At 45.8% G+C, this 19,770-nt stretch overlaps 1 protein-coding gene across 5 annotated transcripts in view; it reads left to right on the forward strand.

Moving 5' to 3' along the window:
* The window catches only part of LOC148041821 (uncharacterized), a 163,270-nt gene that overhangs the window by 17,071 nt on the left and 126,429 nt on the right, over nucleotides 1–19,770 (forward strand). For all 5 annotated transcript variants that reach the window (XR_015691586.1, XR_015691580.1, XM_087682829.1 and 2 more), the window contains exons 8-15: nucleotides 12,044–12,105; nucleotides 12,224–12,303; nucleotides 12,384–12,454; nucleotides 13,347–13,434; nucleotides 13,527–13,599; nucleotides 13,681–13,776; nucleotides 13,880–13,988; nucleotides 14,198–14,291. Coding sequence is in view for 3 of the 5 variants with exons in the window: in XM_087682829.1 (XP_087538955.1) it covers nucleotides 12,044–12,105; nucleotides 12,224–12,303; nucleotides 12,384–12,454; nucleotides 13,347–13,434; nucleotides 13,527–13,599; nucleotides 13,681–13,776; nucleotides 13,880–13,988; nucleotides 14,198–14,291 (673 nt within the window). In the remaining 2 variants the exon portion in view is untranslated. The remainder of the gene's footprint in view (nucleotides 1–12,043; nucleotides 12,106–12,223; nucleotides 12,304–12,383; nucleotides 12,455–13,346; nucleotides 13,435–13,526; nucleotides 13,600–13,680; nucleotides 13,777–13,879; nucleotides 13,989–14,197; nucleotides 14,292–19,770) is intronic.

Consider the following 19,770-nt stretch of genomic DNA (forward strand, 5'->3'; position numbering starts at 1 on the left):
TACCGAATCTTTTTTTGTTGCGGGAACGGATGATGTGCTGGAAGCCACGATGGACCCCAAATCAGTCTTGCGATCCTTCTCGGTGTTCTATGACCGTGCAGTTATACTTTTCTTCACTGGCAGGATCCCAGTGCTTTCGCACATTCGCCAGTGGTTGCACCATCTATTGCAAGGGGAGTCTGTTGAGGAAATCTTCCTTGGACCTCGCGGGTTTTATGAGGTCCTGCTGAAATCAGAAACGCATCGAGCTGAGCTCCTGTCCAAGTTGCCGCTATTCTTTGATCGCCGCTTGGTCCATGTGGTGCCATGGCGCCCCATGGCCGACTTCCAGTGTCTGCTTCAACGCGAATGCCCGGTGTGGGTGGAGGTGGAAAACTGTCCGGCGGCCTATTGGCCCATGTTGAAGGATGCGATGGCAGTGGTGGGAACAGTGCTGGTTCCCCCAAGCCTCAGGGCGATGAACCGCAACCGTTTATGTATGCTTTGGGACACGGCCAGGAAAAGGCCCGCGTGGCTTCGCCTCAATTGCTCGGGCATGCATCCTTTGTATTTTCGCTTAAAATGGGGCAACTTTGCGGGCCACTGCTTTTCATGTGGTAAGCTGGGGCATTTCATGGCCGAATGCCCTGAAAAGCAAACGTCTTTGGAGGATGCGTAGGTTGTGCTGCCCAAGGACGACATGGTGCTTGATGCCACGCCCCCGGAAGCCTTTCAGTCTCCTCAGGTCATGGATAAAGGCAAACAACAGGTCCTGAGTGTGGATTCCCGTCGTACTGATTGGATTGAGGCACGTCCTAAAAAAGGTAAAAAGTTGGATGCAGGCCTGGCGGATCCTGGGCCTTCCGCTTCTCGGGATTCCGTGCGCACGTATACGCGCCGGAAAGAAATGGCCACTCCACAGCCGGCTGCGCGTCCTACGGCCCCGTCGGGCCCCCGCAATCAGTCTCCAAGGAGAGCCTATACCGACGGCCCCAGAGGCCCACCTGCCAAGCTGGCGTTCGATGCCAAAGGAAATGTTATTACACCCTAGGATCGGCGTTATCCCCGCCCCTCTCCCAAGGTAGTGGATTTCCCTTCTACCTCCAAAGCAGGTCGCCAGAATTCTTTCGCAGTATTGGTTGATTTTCTGGATGAGGGTGTCCTGGATGCTCTTGCGGAAAAGGTGAAATCGAGGCAGCAGGCGCCTCGTTCTTGACTTCCTTCCTTGAGGATACATGAAGATAGCCACGTGGAATGTGCGAGGCATTTGCTCTCGCCATAAGCAACATGCCATGTGGACTGTCTTGCACGAGAACCAATGGGATGTATTGTGTGCAGTTGAGCACAAAAGTCACGGTGAAGCAGGGAAAGTGATAGATTGTCATGGATTCCGTCTCTTTTATGCAGGGACCCATGCTACGCACTACTCGGGTGTGCTGATGATTGTCCATGAGAAATATCAGCCTGTCCTTGTTAAAAATGATGTGCAGGGCCGTTTTCTGGTGATCGAAGTCTTATTTGAAGGAGAGATTTTATGGCTGTTGGGCCTCTATGCTCCGAATGATCCCGCATCCCGACGGGATCTTTGGTCCACTTTGCAGGGCTCCATGTCACTCGGCCGAAGGGGGTTCTTGATGGGAGATTTCAATATGTGTGTTGACTCTTCTCAGTCCACTTCAGGGCATTCGGTAATGGATACGTTGGAAAGCCAGGTGTGGAGTTCCTTTGCTTTGCACGTGCTCAAGCAAGATCTTTGGTCGTGGCTTCACCCTTCTTTTCCAGGGTTTACTTTTCATTCCGCACAATATGCAACTACCTGGTCGCGACTGGACAGAATGTATATCATGCAGAGCGATGATTTTCTTCCTGAGATGTTGGAAATGAAGGTCTTGCGGCAATATGCGTTGTCGGACCATTTCCCCCTCCAGCTTGAGATGCGGGCACACTCTATTGCCCCTTTTGTGCAATTCCTGGAGAGGCTCCCTTTACGTTTCAACTCCTCTTATTTGAAGCATTCAATTTTCCAGGGCTATATGCAGCAGCTGATTGAGAGGTTCTTATTGGACTTCGCCTCTGAGGGCTTGCCTTCATTCGTACGGCTGCTCTCTAATGTGCAGCGAGTTGCTCGCCAGTATGGGATCCATCATGCCTCGCTTTGCCGCCGTCGTCGACATGCAGCAGAAGACTTACTGGCTTTGGTCCGTTCCTTGCTCCTGGATTCCCCTGATGATGATTTTCTGCTGTCTCTGGAGAGGCGATTGGCCCATCTTATTCAAGTGTTTCAGTTGAAGTCTTATCAACAGGCTAAGCTGCACAACTTGACGGACACAATGCAAGATAGCGCCTGCCAGTCTCATAAGTTCTTTCGCGCCTTGCATGCTTCTCCGGCCCGCAAAAATATGACCAGACTCCAGGATTCGGAAGGTCGCATGGCCACGGATCCGCAGACCATTGTCACTATGTGCAGAAACTATTTTATGGAACTTCTTGGTTCCTCTTCCTCGCCCTCTAGCCAGGTTACGCATGCCCGCGTAGTCTTCTATCATCTGGTCCGCCAGCAGGTTCCAGTTGATATGCAAGCCGCTTTGGAGACGGATATTTGCGAGGACGAGGTTATGGACGTTTTGTTGCGCCTGTCGAATGATAAAAGTCTTGGCTGGGATGGTCTCACTAATGAATTCTTTCAGACCTCGGCCACGCAGTTGGTGAAGCCATTGGTGGCCATGTTTCAGCAAGTATGGGAAACGGGGGTCATGCCCTCCTCATGGAAAGAAGGCCTTATCAAGCTAATTCCAAAGGTCCCTTCGCCGTCAAAGTTGCAACACTGGAGACCAATCTCTTTGATGGGCTCCATGTATAAAATCTACTCCAAAGTGCTGGCGAATCGGCTTCACAAGCACCTTCCAGCTATTGTGCATCCTCTCCAATATGGTTTCATTAAGGGCCGCAACATTCTGCATAATATCTTAAATGTGCAAATGGCTATTGACTATGCGCGGCACTCCGGTCAGGAAGTGGTATTGATCCAATTGGACCTGGAAAAGGCGTTTGATTATGTGGACTGGTCTTTCATTGCAAACCTCATGTCGGCTATGGGCTTTGGTACCCGCATGTCCCGATTGATCTACACCATTAGTGCTGAGGCTTCTTCCAGAGTTATGCTTAATGGTGGAGTTACAGAGCCATTTGCCCTTGCACGTTCGGTCAGACAGGGTTGTCCTCTGAGCCCTCTCTTCTTCGCCCTGGCGACTCACCCGGTCCTTTCAATGTTATCCTCCATGGCAGCATCTGCTTAGCTGGCCGGCCTGTCTCTTCCGTTGGGTGAGCATTTCGTTAGCCAATCTTTGGCTGATGACACCTTTATGATTTTGCAGGCGGACAGGGACAACATTCGTAGGGCATTAGATGTTTGGACACTCTTTGGTCAGGCCTCTGGGCTTCGCATCAATGCCCTTAAGTCAGCCATTCTCAGTTGTACGGAGCCTGATCTACAGTCCTTAGGCTGGCAAGGCCAGGTGGTTTCCCGTGGCTCCATTGTCAGGTACCTTGGATACCCGTTGGGGGTGGATGTACGGCCAAAAGACCTACTGGAGTGGATTTCACACAAACTGGCCGCGAAGTTTATGTATTGGAAGTCGCAAGCGTGGCCATTCCATGTCCGCCTCAAAGTGGCCCAGACAATCATGCTTCCAATGCTAACATATTTCCTGCCTTTGTTGCCATGGACGCCTACTACTTTGAAGGCCCTCACTCATCCCATCCGTTTCATGCTGTGGAAGGACTCACTGCAGGCCGGCATTTCCTGGATTTCCTGGCCACACGCATGTACCCCTAAGCGCATTGGTGGAGGAGCTATTTTGGATGCACACACTCATATGTTAGCTCTCCGTTGGTCCCTTTTCCGTGCCATGTGTGTGGACCATCACCCATGGACCATCATAGCCCGTTATTTTCTTGAGGATAGCGGGCTCCGCCATGGCAACACACGGCTTCGGGCCTCCTGGTGGCATGTCCTTAATGCCGACTCTCGTATTTCCTGTCCCTCTTCCTCTTTGTTACTGCACTTGGTCGGCTCTTGGAAAGCGGTACTCCAAAAGGCCCGTTGGCACCCAGTAGGGGACCGCTTGCAGACTAACTCCTTTCAGCTGGAATTGTTGGCAGTATCGCGACTCCTTTCATGGGAAGATAAACATCAACTCAGACCAAGATTCAATCGCATGGCCCGTTTAGGTGTGACGTCGGTTGCAGATGCCACCCTTACCACTCGCAATGTCCTCCTATCATTTCAGACTGCTCGGCGACTCTTCAAGATCCCGCGTGGATACCGTGCTTTATGGGAGCAGCTTTCGTCGGAGCTTCAGGGTCGGCAACCCTTTCCGGCCTTGACTGTGGATCGCCCTTGGCAGGACTGGGACCTTGCAGGCCGCCTGAGTCTGGAAAAGGCCTCTACCAATCAGGTGTATCATCTTCTGGTTCAAGATCACCAATGGCTGGGAGAGAAAGCTAATACTGTTTGGGGACTGCGGAAATCGCTGTCATGGTGGCAGAAAACGCTGATGGAGGGCTGGCTAAATAAGACACCTTTCAAATGCAAGGTTTTTCTTTGGCGGGTAATGATTGGTGGACTTCCTCTGGCCTCGGCCCTTGCCAAGCGTCGCATCTCGAATGGCAATTGTTTCTTCTGTACCACACCGGCGGAATCGGCCCGACATCGTTTTCTCTCTTGTCCGCTCGCCAAGAATATCTGGTCGCTCTTGTCGCACATTTGGTGCGCGGTGGTGGGGCCCTTGCTAACTCCTTTCGACTGGGTTTTTGTGCGCCCAAAGTATCCCGCACCGCCACAGTTGCATGAGAAGATCTTATTTCACTTTTTCAGATATTGGGGATGCTGGCACATTTGGACCACACGCAATGCTTTTCTCTTTGATTCGGCCTCTAATGTACCCCGACATATTGCCAGGCTTAAAGGGCTCTTGCATTGGCAGCTAGATATCATCCGACACTCCGACTTGCTCCCTCGGGAGGACTTGCATCCGTGGCATATGGCAATTGCCTCTGGGTCGTTGCCATGATTGGTGTATCCTTTTCAGTGCATTACTACGGGGCTTCCCCACACGTTGGCCTAGGGCCCTCGTGTATCTTGTAATCAGAAAAAAGAGAGAGAGAGAGAAAGAGAAAACCTCTTCACATGTTGGCTTTGTGTCATCATGTATCTTGTAATCCTGTAATCTTGTATTTTTTTCGTAATTAATATAATTACCTTTTACGAAAAAAGAGAGAGAGAGAGAGAGAGAGAGAGAGAGAGAGAGAGAGAGAGAGAGAGAGAGAGAGAGAGAGAGAGAGAGAAGGCTTGCCTAGGCTGCTCCATTTCTGACACTGCCTGCATCACCTTGACACTGCCTACACCTTCGATTTGATTTTGTAAGAATGACTTCTCCTACCAGCGACGAAATGGAAAGAGACACTCTAGCTCTGCAATCCAATGGCATCAATATGGCCTTTCTTGATCAACAGATTGGCCAAGGGAATGACAAAGACTTTGCTGATCCTAATGGTGATTCCTCGGCTGATGAACTCGGGCCGTTGTAGGATAGTGAAGAGATGGGCAAATGTCATAGGATGTCAGTCGAAAAACCGGTCTTGGGCCCAAATTTGTCTCAGCTAGAGGTTCACGTTTCGTGTTCACAGCCTGATGGATCTTTACAATTCATGCCAGCCATTGCCAATCATCTTATGTCAGATTATGTCCATCATAATGAGGATAAAGCTAACGCACTACCGGATGGGGATCAAGTAGTTGCGGTCATGGGAACCGACTTGGTTTTACAACAGATAGTAGCTTTCCATGAGAGGGCAGCCATATTTTATTTTACTGGAAGGACCCCTTTGATCACCAGAATTCGTGCTCGGCTGCAGTCTCTATACTTGACAATTTTGAATGGTGCTCTGAAGATATTTCAGGGCGTATGCAGGTCCCCTTGATGGAAGAGATTTATGATGGCCCGAAGGGATTCTTCGAGGTTCTTTTTCGTTCTGCAGAAGTACGGGCTCTTATTATGCAATGCATTCCTTTGTTTATGGATGGGCAGCTAGTTCATGTGGTCCCTTGGAGGCCCATGGCTAAGTTTTAGGAGGTGCTGAGACAGGCATGCCCAATTTGGCTAGAGGTAGTGGATTTCCCTGCGCATCTCTGGAGATGCCTCCCTCTGATTTTGAGAACCATTGGGGATGTTTTGGTGGCACCTCAGTTGGCTTCTCGGAATCGGAATAGGGCATGCATGCTTTGGAATATAGGGAAGCCTCACTCGATGAAGATTCGTTTTGAGGTTCCAGGGTTACAAACGTTGGTGTATGAGTTGAAATGGGGTACTTTTGCAGGACATGTTTCAGATGTGGCCAGTTGGGCCATTTCATTTCGGAATGCGACAAAAATATGGAGTTAGGGCAATGCTTTATGGACCCAGATATGGAAATGCAAGACCACCTCCCTTAGCAGACAAATTAGAAGCCTGTGGCTGATCCTGAGCAGCTTTTCGAACATGATCGTAATGAAGGCAATAAGGACGTTTCCCATGCTGATGGGGAGCATGCTTTGCTTGGGGGTGGGCGGAATTTGCCTCTTCAGGAGGATTCCTGGGTTACAATGGTTTGTTGTCATGCAAGACAGGATTCTCGCTTCACTCCTGCCCATCCTCCACTGCTCCCTATCACTCAAACCTTTCAACATAGAGGAAGGGGGTTTTACATGAAACCCCAATCTTCGTGTGCTCTAGTAGTAGAAGATAAAAGGCCTTCTGATTCTTGTTGATGTTATTCGAGATGAAATGGAGAGATTCCCTGCTGCCAAGGCTATTGATGTAAAAGGGAAAGGGAAAGTGGCGGCTTAGTAGTTCTTCTCATTCGTGATTCATTATGAAAATTGCTCTATGGAATGTGAAAGGTATTTCTTTGGTCAGAAAGCCGTACCGGTTGTGGAAAGTGGTGCTAGTTGGAAAATGGGATGTTTTCTGTGCTATGGAGCATAAACAACACGCTTTGGTTGGATCTTGATATGTATATCAAGATTATGCAGTTTTCTTTAGTGGTCATCCTCGGCACAGATCAGGAGTTATATTGACAGTTAAATCCTCCCTACATCCATTGTCAAGTCCCTCGTGGTGGATTTTTGATTCTTGAAATAATTTCTAAGGGTGAGGTTTTGTGGATTGTAGGCGTGTATCCTCCTTCTAATGCAAGGGAACGTCGTTAGTTTTGGGAAGACTTGCATTGCCTTGCCATGGCTCGTCAAGGCTTTGTTATGGGTGATTTTAATGCCTGTGTTTTTGCAGATTAGGTGACCTCTTCGCATTCGGTTATGGATGGTCTTGAGAGACAAGCTTGGGACGCTCTTGCAGCGGCATCTTTGAAATAGGACATGTGGTCTTGTATATATCCATCACAAGCCGGATACACTTATCATTCTTTTCAGCATCCAGACACTTGGGCCAGATTGGATAGGATCTATATCTGCCAATGTGACTATTTTCTTCCTGCAGTCATCGATATGCGCGTGGAAAAAACAGCATGCTTTGTCAAATCATTACCCTTTGGTCTTGGTAATGAGCCACAGACTTGTTCATACATTTAAGGCTCTCCTTGCCCGTTTGCCTCTTCGGTTTAATCAATCTTTTTTGCAGCAAAATCAGTTTTTGGGAGTTGTTTAGCAATTGATAGCCTCTTTTAGCTTGAGGGTCCTATCTATAGGGATGGAAGCATGGGCGGCGCGAGCGTTATCCCGACAATATGGTATTCAACATGCTTTCTTGTTTCGAGCTGAATTGTAGCATGCTCAATCCTTATTACCTCATTCCTTGTCTCTGTGTCACAGTGGGGATTCCAATGATGACTTGCTCACATGCGTTGAATGGCTGAAAGGCAGGGTCCAATCTCTTCAGGAAGAGGAGTATGCAAAATACAAACTGTAAGCCAGAGTTGAAGCTTTACATGATAACAATTATCAAACTCATCAATTTTTTGCTCGTTTGCATTTGAAATATGCCTGGGAAAATATTGTGTGCTTAAAGAATGGACAAGGTGATATGGTGACTGACCCTGCCTCTATTATTCGGATGACTGTTGACTTTTATAGGGCCTTGTTGGGTCCACAAGAGATTCTTTCCAATGTTGTTCTCTCTGCTCGAATATATATTTGTGACCTGGTTAGTAATCAGGTCAAACTACAATGGGTGAATCTAATGGAGACTGATATTTCTGAAGATGAAGTGGAAGAAGTGCTATCTCACTTGCCTTGAAGGAAAAGTCCAGGCTGGGATGGGCTTTCTAATGAGCTGTTTTCAACCCATGTGCAACTGCTTAAGGACCCATTAACTCGCTTGTGGCAACAGGTGTGGAACTCTGGTATGATGCCTACAGATCGGAAGATTGCTGTCATCAGGTTGTTGCCCAAGGTTCCCTTTTTGACCTCTTTGAAACAATGGAAACCCATTTCTATTATGGGATCATTATATAAAATTTTCTCCAAAATTATTGGCAACAGATTGCAAAAAGTTTTTCCGCACCTCATTCATCCACGTCAATACGGTTTAATTAAAGATCAGAATATAATACACGACATTTTGGATGTTCAGCTCGGAATTGACTATTCCAAAGCTTCTAGCTAGCAGGTTGTTATGCTTTAGCTGGATATTGAGAAGGCTTTTGATCATGTCAGAGCTGGTCTTTCTTGCAGCAATTAATGTCTACAATGGGTTTTGGGCCTAGTATCATTTTTGTAGTTGATACTATCAGTCAGGGTGTTGAGGCCCGCATTGCTCTTAATGGAGGGATTACGGAGGAAATTGCCTTATCTCGGTCCCTTCAGCAAGGCTGTCCTCTTAGCCCTTTGCTGTTTGCTTTCGTAGCTCACCCCATGCTCTCATTACTGGATAAGTTGGCAGCTCAAGGTGAGATAGTTGGCCTAACGCTACTCGGCGGTGAATAGCTTGTGGGTCAATCTTTGGCAGATGATTCTTTTATGTTTCTTAAGGCAGATCGTATTAATGTTAACCGGGCAATGGTGGCTTGGAATCTTTTTGCTTTGGCATCAGGTCTTCACATTAATACTCAGAAATCCACCCTTCTCTCCTGTATGGAGAATGATCTGCAGGCCTTGGGTTGGAATGGAATTGTGATCACATGGGGTAATATAACCAAGCACTTGGGATATCCTATTGGTGTGGAGGTTGCTCCCCGAGCCTTGCTAGATTGGATGGCCTCCTGAATTCATGATAGGTTCATGTACTGGAAATCCCAGAGTTGGCCACTACATGTTAGACGAAAAGTGGCTCAATGCATTATGATCAGTATGATCTCATACTTTCTGCCATTGCTTCCTTGGACTAAGAAGTCCATTTTGGATTTGGTTTAGCCTATCAAATTTATGCTCTAGAAAAAGAAAGGCAATCGTTTAGGGAAGGTATGGATCTCCTGGCAACATGTGACCACTCCGAAAAGGATGGGCGATGCAGTTTTGCTAGATGTCAATTTGCATATGACCGCTTTCAGGCTATCCCTGTTGCAGAGTCGATGTGCTCAGTGTCATCCTTGGTCAGACATTGCCAAATTCTTCATTGAAAAGACTGGCATCTCTCATGGTAGCACAGTTATTCATGCTTCTTGGTGGCATGCGCTTAATTCTACAAGTCCTTTAAAGGTCTCCCAGTCTTTTCTCCTTTCTCATTTGATAGCTTCTTGGCAAGAGATGCTTCATTTTGCAATTTGGCGTCCTCTAGATATTCGTAAAGAGGAAAATTCAATGCAAGGAGAAATACTGGCTTCCTCAAGGTTGTAAAATTGGCCAGTAAAAGATTTGCAGTGAGACAAGTTCAATTGGGTGGCTAGGTTAGGGTTGAAGGCAGTCCGTGATGGTGTTATTCCTAGGCAGCCCCGTCTTTATTCCTTTAGGCATATTCGTCAGTACTTTAGGATGCCTCGTGGATATAGGGACATCTGGTTGTCCATACATGACAATCTTCAGAGGTTCTTTCCTTTGCTTGTGTTACAACCATTGGATCCTTGGCGTGACTGGATGTTTGTGCTTCCTGATGATTTTGGGAAAAGGTTAGCTAATCAGATATATCATCGGATGGTGGAAACCAAGAGATGGGTCATGGGGAAAGTGAATAGGTTATGGCATCATAGCGACGGTAAAAAGAAATGGCAGGAAAGATTTATCCAACTTGGAAGTCTAAGGTCACCTATCATGGAAAAGTGTTTATGTGACGGTTGCTCATTGGGGGTCTTCCAACGGGTGAAGTGCTCCGTGCCCGAAAGATCTCTGCTGGGCGTTGTGTTTTTTGCGCTATGTGTGATGAGACATTGCTTCACCTCTTTGTCTCTTGCCTTGTTGCAAGATAGATTTGGAATTTCATTTCCCGTGTGTGGTCCTCGGTGACTCAGCACCACCTATCGGTTCGTTTGTGGATTATGGGAAATATGTCCTCTATGCCCTCTTTGAGTTCAGATTGTTCTTGCCTATTTCATTTCCTTAGATGGACAGCCCTGTAGCATGTATGGCGTATTTGCAATGCCTTTTTTTTTGATGCAACATCGGGCATCCATGGGCATGTGGCCTGTGTGCGTGGAATAGTGTTATGGCAAATCTCCTCTATGATGTCAACAGACCTGGTTTTTCCGGATATTGCTGCTCCCTCTGGCTGGCAATTGTTCGCTCTACTCTAGCTGTTCCTTTTGTGTGATATATTATTACTGTTCATGTAATAGGTTGTTCTGAGAGCTTGCAGGGCTCTTGTATATATCAGTTACACAGAGAGTGAGAGAGACACAGTATGCTGACCTGATGGTCTGATGTAATAGAAAGTAAGAGATACAGAGAGAATGTTGACCTGATGGTCTGATGTAAATATTCACTATCTAATTCAATTATCTTCACGAAAAAAGAGAGAGAGAGATTAGTCTCCTATGGAGGCCAAAAGAGATTAAGGTCCTATGGAGGCCCAAATTGACCTAAAGGACAAAATTAGATATATCAATCATCATTTGCACATTCCACTTCAGATGCCAAAAAATGCATAATCAATAAAATAGAAAAGTAAAAGTAAGCTATAAGGTCAACCTATCATTATAAGATAGGGGTATAATATGTTGAAAGGTCCACCCAAACATTTTCAGATGCTCACTTCCCTTCTGCCTTGGGTGTTCAAAAATTTGCATTGATGGCTCTACCATGTTTGTTGACTGCCCATTTTCCATGGCTTCAGGTTGCATCTTCTTTAGTGAGTTCTTGTTTCTTGTTCTTGAGCCATCAACTCACACCTACCTTGCTCAAACATGGAAAATTTGCATTGATGGCTCTACAATGTTTGTAGACTGCCCATTTTCCATGGCCCGTAATTCCTGTCCTTCTCGTCTTATATAACATGCTTTCATGATCGCTCATTTCCTCCTCTAAAAACTTCAGGTTAACAAATGCTCTCGCTTCTGCTTTGCTTTTGCACCTACTATTTATGGTTGAGTGCAACCAAATGTATTCATTGACTCCTGCGTGCAAACTTGAAAAGAATTGATGACTAGAGTATTAGTGTGGTTCACCCTCTTATAAAAAACTTGATTGTGTAGAAAGCAGACATTAACTATCATGAAGCTTATGTAGTGCAAGGCACTGTGCTTGAAGGCCACACTGAGCTTTAATTTCAGTCATATGAAGAGTTTAACACCTTTCTGAAGGTAGTTTTCTCCAAGCCTGTGTATCTAGATAAGAATTTTCTTACTAGCTAGCTATCCAGAAGGTAATATCAGGAAAAAATGAGTTGAAGTACAAAGCCTCTATTTCTGGCTTAAAACATTAAAAGGTTCGCTCGCATTTTTAGATTCTGAAGTGTCATATATGATTTACTAGAAAAATGAGATTCTTGCTTGAATTACATTTCATAAACAATCATGTCATTCAAACTTAGAAGACGGAAATTTTGTTTGGATTTCTTTCTAAATTAGTTCTGTGATATGTTTGGCACATGCTTTAAGTTGCCCTTTGGGTTCTTATGCTTGATTCCTTGTACTTTGCTAGCAATATCGAGGATGCTGCAAGAGAAGCTGGCAGCATTGACTTGGAGATGAGCACCTTAGAAGGTAATTTACCTTCGAGTCAAATCATCTTAAGGGCAATAAGTTATGCTGAAAGAATGACAGTTTGCTGGTGACTATTAAATATACATCACATCATAAGTAGAGCTGTGTTTTGTTATAGCTATGCGAATGGAACTGCAGCAACTCTCAGCTATTGGTGTTTCTGCTGAATTCTATTGTCCCTTATTAGATATGGTTCAGGTTTGTCATTTGTTACTTTCTCCTAGATAAGTTATTTATTTCAGTTGTCTAAGCATGATTTTGGACTGCCAACACTGCAGGACATGCTTAGCTGGGTCTACCAAAAGGCTGAGGTTTTGGAAAAACAGGATTTTGAACATTATAGTTCTTGGTAATGTCTTGAAGCCCTTTGTCTCTCTACTGCACATGCATCTTTGCTTGTACCATTTGTGCACATCCAGTCAAAATTTTGGATACTTTTACCTACAGTGAGAGCAGATCATACAAAAAAGGATTTGCATAGTGATGTGCTCACACTTCTGCCATGATTGTGGAGGCACGGTTTGCATTGATTGAAAATTCTCCTGTGTACATTGCTTGATAGGGTGAAGGAATATGATAAGAAAGCTTTGCTCTTGATATCTTAGAGACAAGAAGTACTTAATTATTGTTGAAGTAGCTCTGAAAATGAGGTTGCATGACCAAACGATGCAAAGACACTTCTCTGAGTTGGTTATGTTGATGATATTCCTTAGGGTAGACAACTTTTGCATGCACAGTACCAGCATTTCAGGGGATCTATTCATAAAGCAAGCGAATGGATCATGGGTATATCTTAGTATAATCAGCATGAAACTTTAGAACATGATGCTTTCATTAGAAAGCATTCTGCAATGCTATGCAAGCCAGTCCCATTGGGTATACATACTAAGAATATAGACCAGGGAATATTTCAGCCCTTGCATGGAAAATAATATGCGATGCAGTTGCTGTTTAAGTTTGGGAAACCCCCTCATGTTCTCTATCATGTTTTTGGGGTACCTCTAAAAAAAGAAAAAGATATAATGCGCCTCGACCCTCTCTTATCAACCATCTTATTCTTCATTTTATAGAACATCAATTCCCATGCCATAGTAAATGTATTCACCAAACTCTTGTCTCTTGATAGCAAAGATATCAAATATTCTTCTTTCAGTATTTATGTTAATATGCTTGATGTCGGTCATTCATATTGGATCTCTGTTGATTTTACTTTTATGATATCATCAATACCTTAATGGCAGCTGGTCTGGGAAAAGAGTCCTCCAGGAGCTAGAATCTGCTGGGATTTCTTTTCAAAACTTTTCAATCTTATCAGAATGTGCGAAAAAGGTACTACCCAATTGATTGCATGGTTAGATGGCTTGTCTACTTTTGTGAAGCTCATATCCTTCTCTTTCTAAACTTTTTAAAATTCATGACAGGCTGTTACTGCTGCTTCTGAAGCTGAGTCAAATACTGGTAACTTGAGTGGCTTTTCTGCTGGAGTAATTGAAGGTACATATATCTGAAAATTGGAAAAGGACTATGTATGATGCTGTTTCTAGAGCTATGCTGACTGGGTTCAATGCTTCCCAGGCTTGTTTACAGTGTTGAGCTATATGCTCAAGGACAATGGAAAGCATCTATGTGACTATCGGCTAGTGGTGCACAAGTTTGTGAAACGAGATGAAGGCTTGTGACATGAACTTTAGTTATTTGAAATCATCTTATACATGTGCTGATGGTCTGATGGGAATTCAAATCTTCTGTGCTCACCATGGCTATTTTTTGACAGAAGTTGGAGTGACTGGTTGGATTTGTCAGCTTAGCCTTTGGTGTCTCAACCCGGCAGTTATCTTCAATGAAGTTGCAACCAAAGCACAATCCATCATCCTTACTTCTGGGTAAAGCATTGGGTTGAGAGGATTTCTTAGTTTCTCACTGATTGACTCTGATTTTTGAGTTGGTGCAAGGTTACCTAGATATATTTGGTTCAATAGCCATTGCAACCTTACTCAAAGATGTGGTAGATGGATCATGCCTGTTTCTAACCTTTACAGTGGTGTCTTTAATGATAAAGGTTGTAACTTTGTCCTGTTTTTGGTCTCTCTAGAACCTTATCTCCGATTGGTTCCTTTGCATCCGAGCTTGGAGTTCCATTTGATGTTTGCATGGAGGCTCCTCATGTTGTTGATATGAAAACGCAGGTAGTTATTTGCATGTTTTTTTGTGATTGTGCAAGGGAGGGAGGGTTTAACATCCATAAAATGCCTAAATTAGAATGATTTGATGGGATTTCTGATCCTGGGAAAACAAAAAACAGAAAAATAACTTCATGCATAAGGGTTATGAAATCTCAGCAAAAACTACTCTCTTACTCCTCAAGGACGGCTTCATTTAGCAGCTTAAGTATGTACGTATGCCATAAGGATTGCTTAGGGATAGCTACAAGCAACTTCCATTGTCTCAGGACTGAAAGCAGCAAAGTTGCAAGGGTCTGTCATAATCACAAAACATGGAAGTGGAATACAAGATTGAAAAGCATAGTGATGAAACAAAAACACATGAAAGCATAAAAAACAAGTGTGCAAGTAGTGCACGTGAGCATTGCCCTTTTAGTTGTTTGGGCTGTATGGTATATATAAGTGGGAGAAGATCAGCCCACCTAAAATGGCTGAAATCTCCTCCAAATGGCTGAGAATTGCTGAGAATGGTTTGAGCATAGGTTGAAGGAGATAAGAGAATGTTGTAAAGAGAGAAAATTTTGAGATTTGTCACCAACAACAATAGGAGCATCAAAGACTTTGATCTTCAGGAGAAAGTGCATCAGGAGCAATTGCTAGCTTCCCAAGGTCAAGAATATGCAATCTCCATCACCAAAATGGTCTCCAATGACTGGGAAATGGCCCCAAAAGCTGGCAGCAACAATCCAACACCTCTTCCCAATAGCTTCAAAATGAAAAAACGAGATTTCCCTCTCCCTTCAGCCCTATTTAGCCTTTTCCCCACTTGCATAGGAAAGTTTTGCCAAGTGGCAGCTTTCTTAATCCATTTTCAGCAATTTCCAGCCATTTAATTAATTTTCAGAATTAATTAATTTTGAAAATTAATTCAGCCCTAAATCCATGCCTAGAAAATTGACCTTGTGTATCAAAAATTAATTGGCTAGGCCATTTGCAACCCAAAGTGGTCCAATGCATTAATTGACCCTTGGACAAGCCTAGTGTTACCATTGACACTTAATGGCCAATTAATGGTCCTAGGGGCAAACTGACACCAAAATTCACCTAGAATCTAACAAGTGTAACTTGTTACAACTTTTTCTTTTGACATCCATCTTTTTCACAGGGTCCCTCAGCCTTCAACTGTGAAAAAGTAGCTTGCACCTCACATGTGCAACACATGTGCATCTTTTAATTGCACATTTGATTAATCCTTTAATCAAATGTCAATTAAACATATGCAAAGCATCAAATTTTCACGTCCTCGTGATACTACATGCTAGCACCCTAACTGGAAGAGCACGGTAGAAGTTTTCGCCATGATAGCACCAAGAGAGACGTTGCACCCTCCGCCTTGGGAGGTGAAGCATCGGCCCTCCATGCTAGTAGAAAAGCAAATCTCCTAGGAAGATAAAACCATGAAAAGAACGGGGCGCAAACTAGTGCAAACCTGTAGATTGGCCCTACACTGAAATATAAAACCCTGCAAGAGAGATTAGAATATGTAAAATAGAGGTCAGTAGTGGAAAATGAAAGGTAAATAAAAGACAATGCAATGATCGTGTATGAATGAGTGAATGTAGCGGAAGACTAAGAAGTCGCCATTGCGTACATCATCAGTAGGTCTTTACTAATGAAACGCTTGACGAGGTGGAGAAGTGGTCTTAGATGAAGGTGCAGAGGATGATCTAGGAATGGATGCCAAGAGTGCGATGTGTGGGGAGCTAGCAAACCAATCAGCTAATTCTTCATGTGAGTACTGAAAGATATAGGCTACTGAGGCTCTCTGTGTGCCACATACCCAGAAGGAGCAGATGGGATAGTAGGGGGAGGTGTAGCCCCATTGGACTGCCTAGTCAGAGTGGAGGCAGTCACAACGATATGTTGGGGTTTCTTAGAAGGAAGACCTTGGGCCATATGTCACTCCTCATCCTCATGGCTTGATCTGTGGTTGTGTGCGCAAAACCTATTTTTCTTAGGGAGTTGTTGTCAGATGGATTTTGTTTATTTGGTTTCGTTGGAGGAGAGGTGCCACCCTTGTTTTGGCTTGCCTTCACATCTTGTAGGTTGTTGCCACCTTCCGGTTTCGCTTGTGAAGAAGAGGCAACTAGGCTTCTCTTTGAATAAGAGTATGTGGAGGATTTATTGTGGACTTGATCATGCAGCCCTGGGTAATGCAAGAATCAACACTTGAACTCATAGAAGGTTGGCAATCGGGGCAGCGAGATAATGTGTTGAATGAAATGGAAGTATTTTTATAGCTTATTAAAAAAAAAACGTAACTTGATCATTGTTTGACTTCGGGGAGCTGGTAGTGGCAAACTCAGTGAGTAGTTGTTGATATTCGACCAACTTGACTAATCATCGCCTTTCATAATGAAAAACTCTTGAAGCTCAAAATTGAGATTGATACGTCAAGTGCAATCTCGTGGCGCATAGTGGTCAATGAGAGGACTGTGATGCTTAGATGTGAGGGGGAAATGTTATAACTTAGAGTGAAACTTGGGATGCAACCCTTGCATTAACTCAATATTGGTGTTGGCATTACGGGCTCTCCATTGACGGATGTGATCAGAGTGAGCTAATCGAGTGTTCGCCATAGGCTCGGTACCAATCGGTACCAACCCCTGCAATAACTCAACATTGGCAGTGGCATTGTGGGCTCTCCAATGATGGATGTGATTAGGGTGAGCTAATCGAGGGTCCTTGGTACCAATTGGTACCAGTGATGAGGTCCCAAAGACCTTGAGATTCAAGCACTTGTTGCATGAAACTTGACCAAATGGTGAAATTCGACCCATTAAAATGAGTCTTATTGGTGAATGCATTCTTGGCCGTTGCAATAGGAGTGGTAGTGCTAGGAGATGGACAGGGTGTGTAATGGGGGTAGAGTGGATAGGGAGGCGGAATGGAGTACTCTTGGGAATGAACCCTAGAGTGCCCACCATGCACGCGGGAAGCATGCATAGTGGATCCAAATGTGAGCGTGGGCTGGACGGGCATGGGAATGGGCATGGTAACCGCATGAGGAGCCCATGGAGGAGGGCTAGGGACATGTGGGATAGAGGATGGAAATCTTTGCATAGGAGTGATCCAAGGACTGTGTGGCGATGCACCATAAGTAGATGGAAATTCTTGCGTTTGAAAGGTCGATGAATGGGGATGTGAGTGTGTGTGGGGAAAGCGAGGGGAATGTCCATCATAGCCATACAAGGGTGAAAAGAAGTGCTCACTAGTGGGTATGTGGAAGGCAACGTGGTAAAGGGTGGCATTCCCCCTAATGATGTACTGGGGTACAAAGGGATAGTGAATTGAGGGTAGGTAGAAGATGATGTGGAAAAAGAGAGAGTGCTAGGAGTGGAGATGGAGGATCCAACTTCTAGTGTGCTGGATGTGGAAGTGGAGTACAATTTGAGGTTTTGGAATGAAGAGAGGAAATCGATGTGTGGATTAGAAGAGGGTGGGATGGGAGGGATTTGAGAAGAGTGGTGTACATGCTCAAATGAAACATAAGATGTAGATATACTGATGAAGTATGTCTACTTTGAAAGCCCCCTCTATTGAAGTTTACATACAGAAAATCATCTGGATCGTACACACTCAAAGGAGAAACAAGAGAGGGTTTTGATTTATATGACTCAAAGGGGTTGTATGGACTTGACACTAGGCTTGACTGAGATGAAGAAGATGGGTCGCTAGTCATGCCAAATGTTGTATGTCCTCCATGATCAGAGAGCTAGTCAACCTCACCAGACGGTCTGGATGGTGTACCAAGGCTAGGAGGGGTGTAAGCTCGTAGAGAGAGAGAGAGAGAGAGAGAGAGAGAGAGAGAGAGAGAGAGAGAGAGAGAGAGAGAGAGAGAGAGAGAGAGAGAGAGAGAGAGAGAGAGAGAGAGAGAGAGAGAGAGAGAGAGAGAGAGAGAGAGAGAGAGAGAGAGAGAGAGAGAGAGAGAGAGAGAGAGAGAGGGAGGGAGGGAGGGACGAGAAGCTCGAAGCGAAGCGATGGCGGCGGTCCGCGTCCTGCCCCTGCGCCCTCCAACGACGTCTGCAGCGCCTGTCGCGTCGCCGCCTGCCTGCCTGTGAGGTGAGTGCCCTGCGCGTCCGCCTGTCGCCATCGCCATCGCCTGCGAGCCCGCCCTGTTCGCCATCGCCTGCCCTCGTTCGTCAGCGCCGGCGAAAACCCTGCACGTACCTGTTCGCCCTCGCCACCGCCTGCGCCCCGTCGCCCGCGTCTGCAGGCCCTGCCGCCTGCGTCGGTAGGCCCCGTCGCCTGCGTCTGCAGGCCCCGTCTGCAGGCCCGCCGCCTGCGTCTGCAGGCCCTCCGCCCTCGTCAGCAGGCCCCGCCGCCTGAGCCCCGTCGTCCTAGTCTGCAGGCCCCGTCTGCAGGCTCCGTCGCCTTCGGCTGCGTGCCCGATCTCTTGTCGCCCCTGCTTCGCAGCAAGTCTGTGGCTGACGGTTCAGCCCTGCCGTTGCCTGCTAGCCTTCTTCCTCGTACAGCTCAGCTTTTATTAGCTGTCTTTGCAGAGTACACCCTTGGACAGCGCATCTGTACAAACCAGCGGGCGAGAGAGAGAGCGGGAGAAAGACAGGGTCAGTCCTCTTTCACGATCAAATTGTCATACGATGGCTGGTTTGGATCTGGATTTCATAGACCAAACAGTGGCGGCACTTGGCCCGGATTCTGATGCCGAGGAACCTGAGGATATGGTTCCGTGCAACGAAGAGATGCTCCCTGGTCCCGACATTCAGCCTGCGGGTAAACGTACCAAGCATACTCCGGAAGAGATAGGTGTTCCTCAGGATCGTTCCTATGCTCAGGTTGCTTCGGATCCTGCGGACTCCCAGGATGTTGACTGGGAGCATTTACTGGAATTTGCCAACACGTTGCTTGGCGACTACGTTCAACATAATCAGGAAGCCTTTTCCGACTCAGCGCCTGACGATGTTCTGGACGCCACCGTTGACCCAAAAACTGTCCTGCGCTCCTTTTCAGTATTTTATGATCGCGCTGTGATACTCTTCTTCATTGGTCGAATCCCACTGCTCTCCCGTATTCGCCAGTGGCTGCACAGTCTGTTACAAGGGGAATGTGTTGAAGAGATTTTTGTGGGCTCCCGGGGGTTTTTTGAGGTTCTGTTAAAATCAGAGACGCATCGTGCTGCTCTCCTGTCTAAACTGCCTTTATTTTTTGAACGCCGCTTGGTTCATGTAGTTCCATGGCGCCCAATGGCAGATTTTCAGCGTCTGCTGCAACGTGAATGCCCTGTATGGGTGGAAGTGGAAAATTTTCCGGCTGTTTATTGGCCACTGTTGAAGGATGCTATGGCCGCGGTGGGCACTGTTCTCGTCCCTCCCAGTCTCCGGACAGTGAATCGCAACCGCTTGTGTATGCTATGGGACACTGCAAGAAAAAGGCCTGCTTGGTTGCGCCTTAATTGCTCGGGTATGCATCCGTTACACTTTAG

This window comes from Lygodium microphyllum, chromosome 1 (genome assembly GCF_053477565.2).
Source record: "Lygodium microphyllum isolate KBCC chromosome 1, Lygodium_microphyllum_v1.1.10, whole genome shotgun sequence".
NCBI lineage: Eukaryota > Viridiplantae > Streptophyta > Polypodiopsida > Schizaeales > Lygodiaceae > Lygodium > Lygodium microphyllum.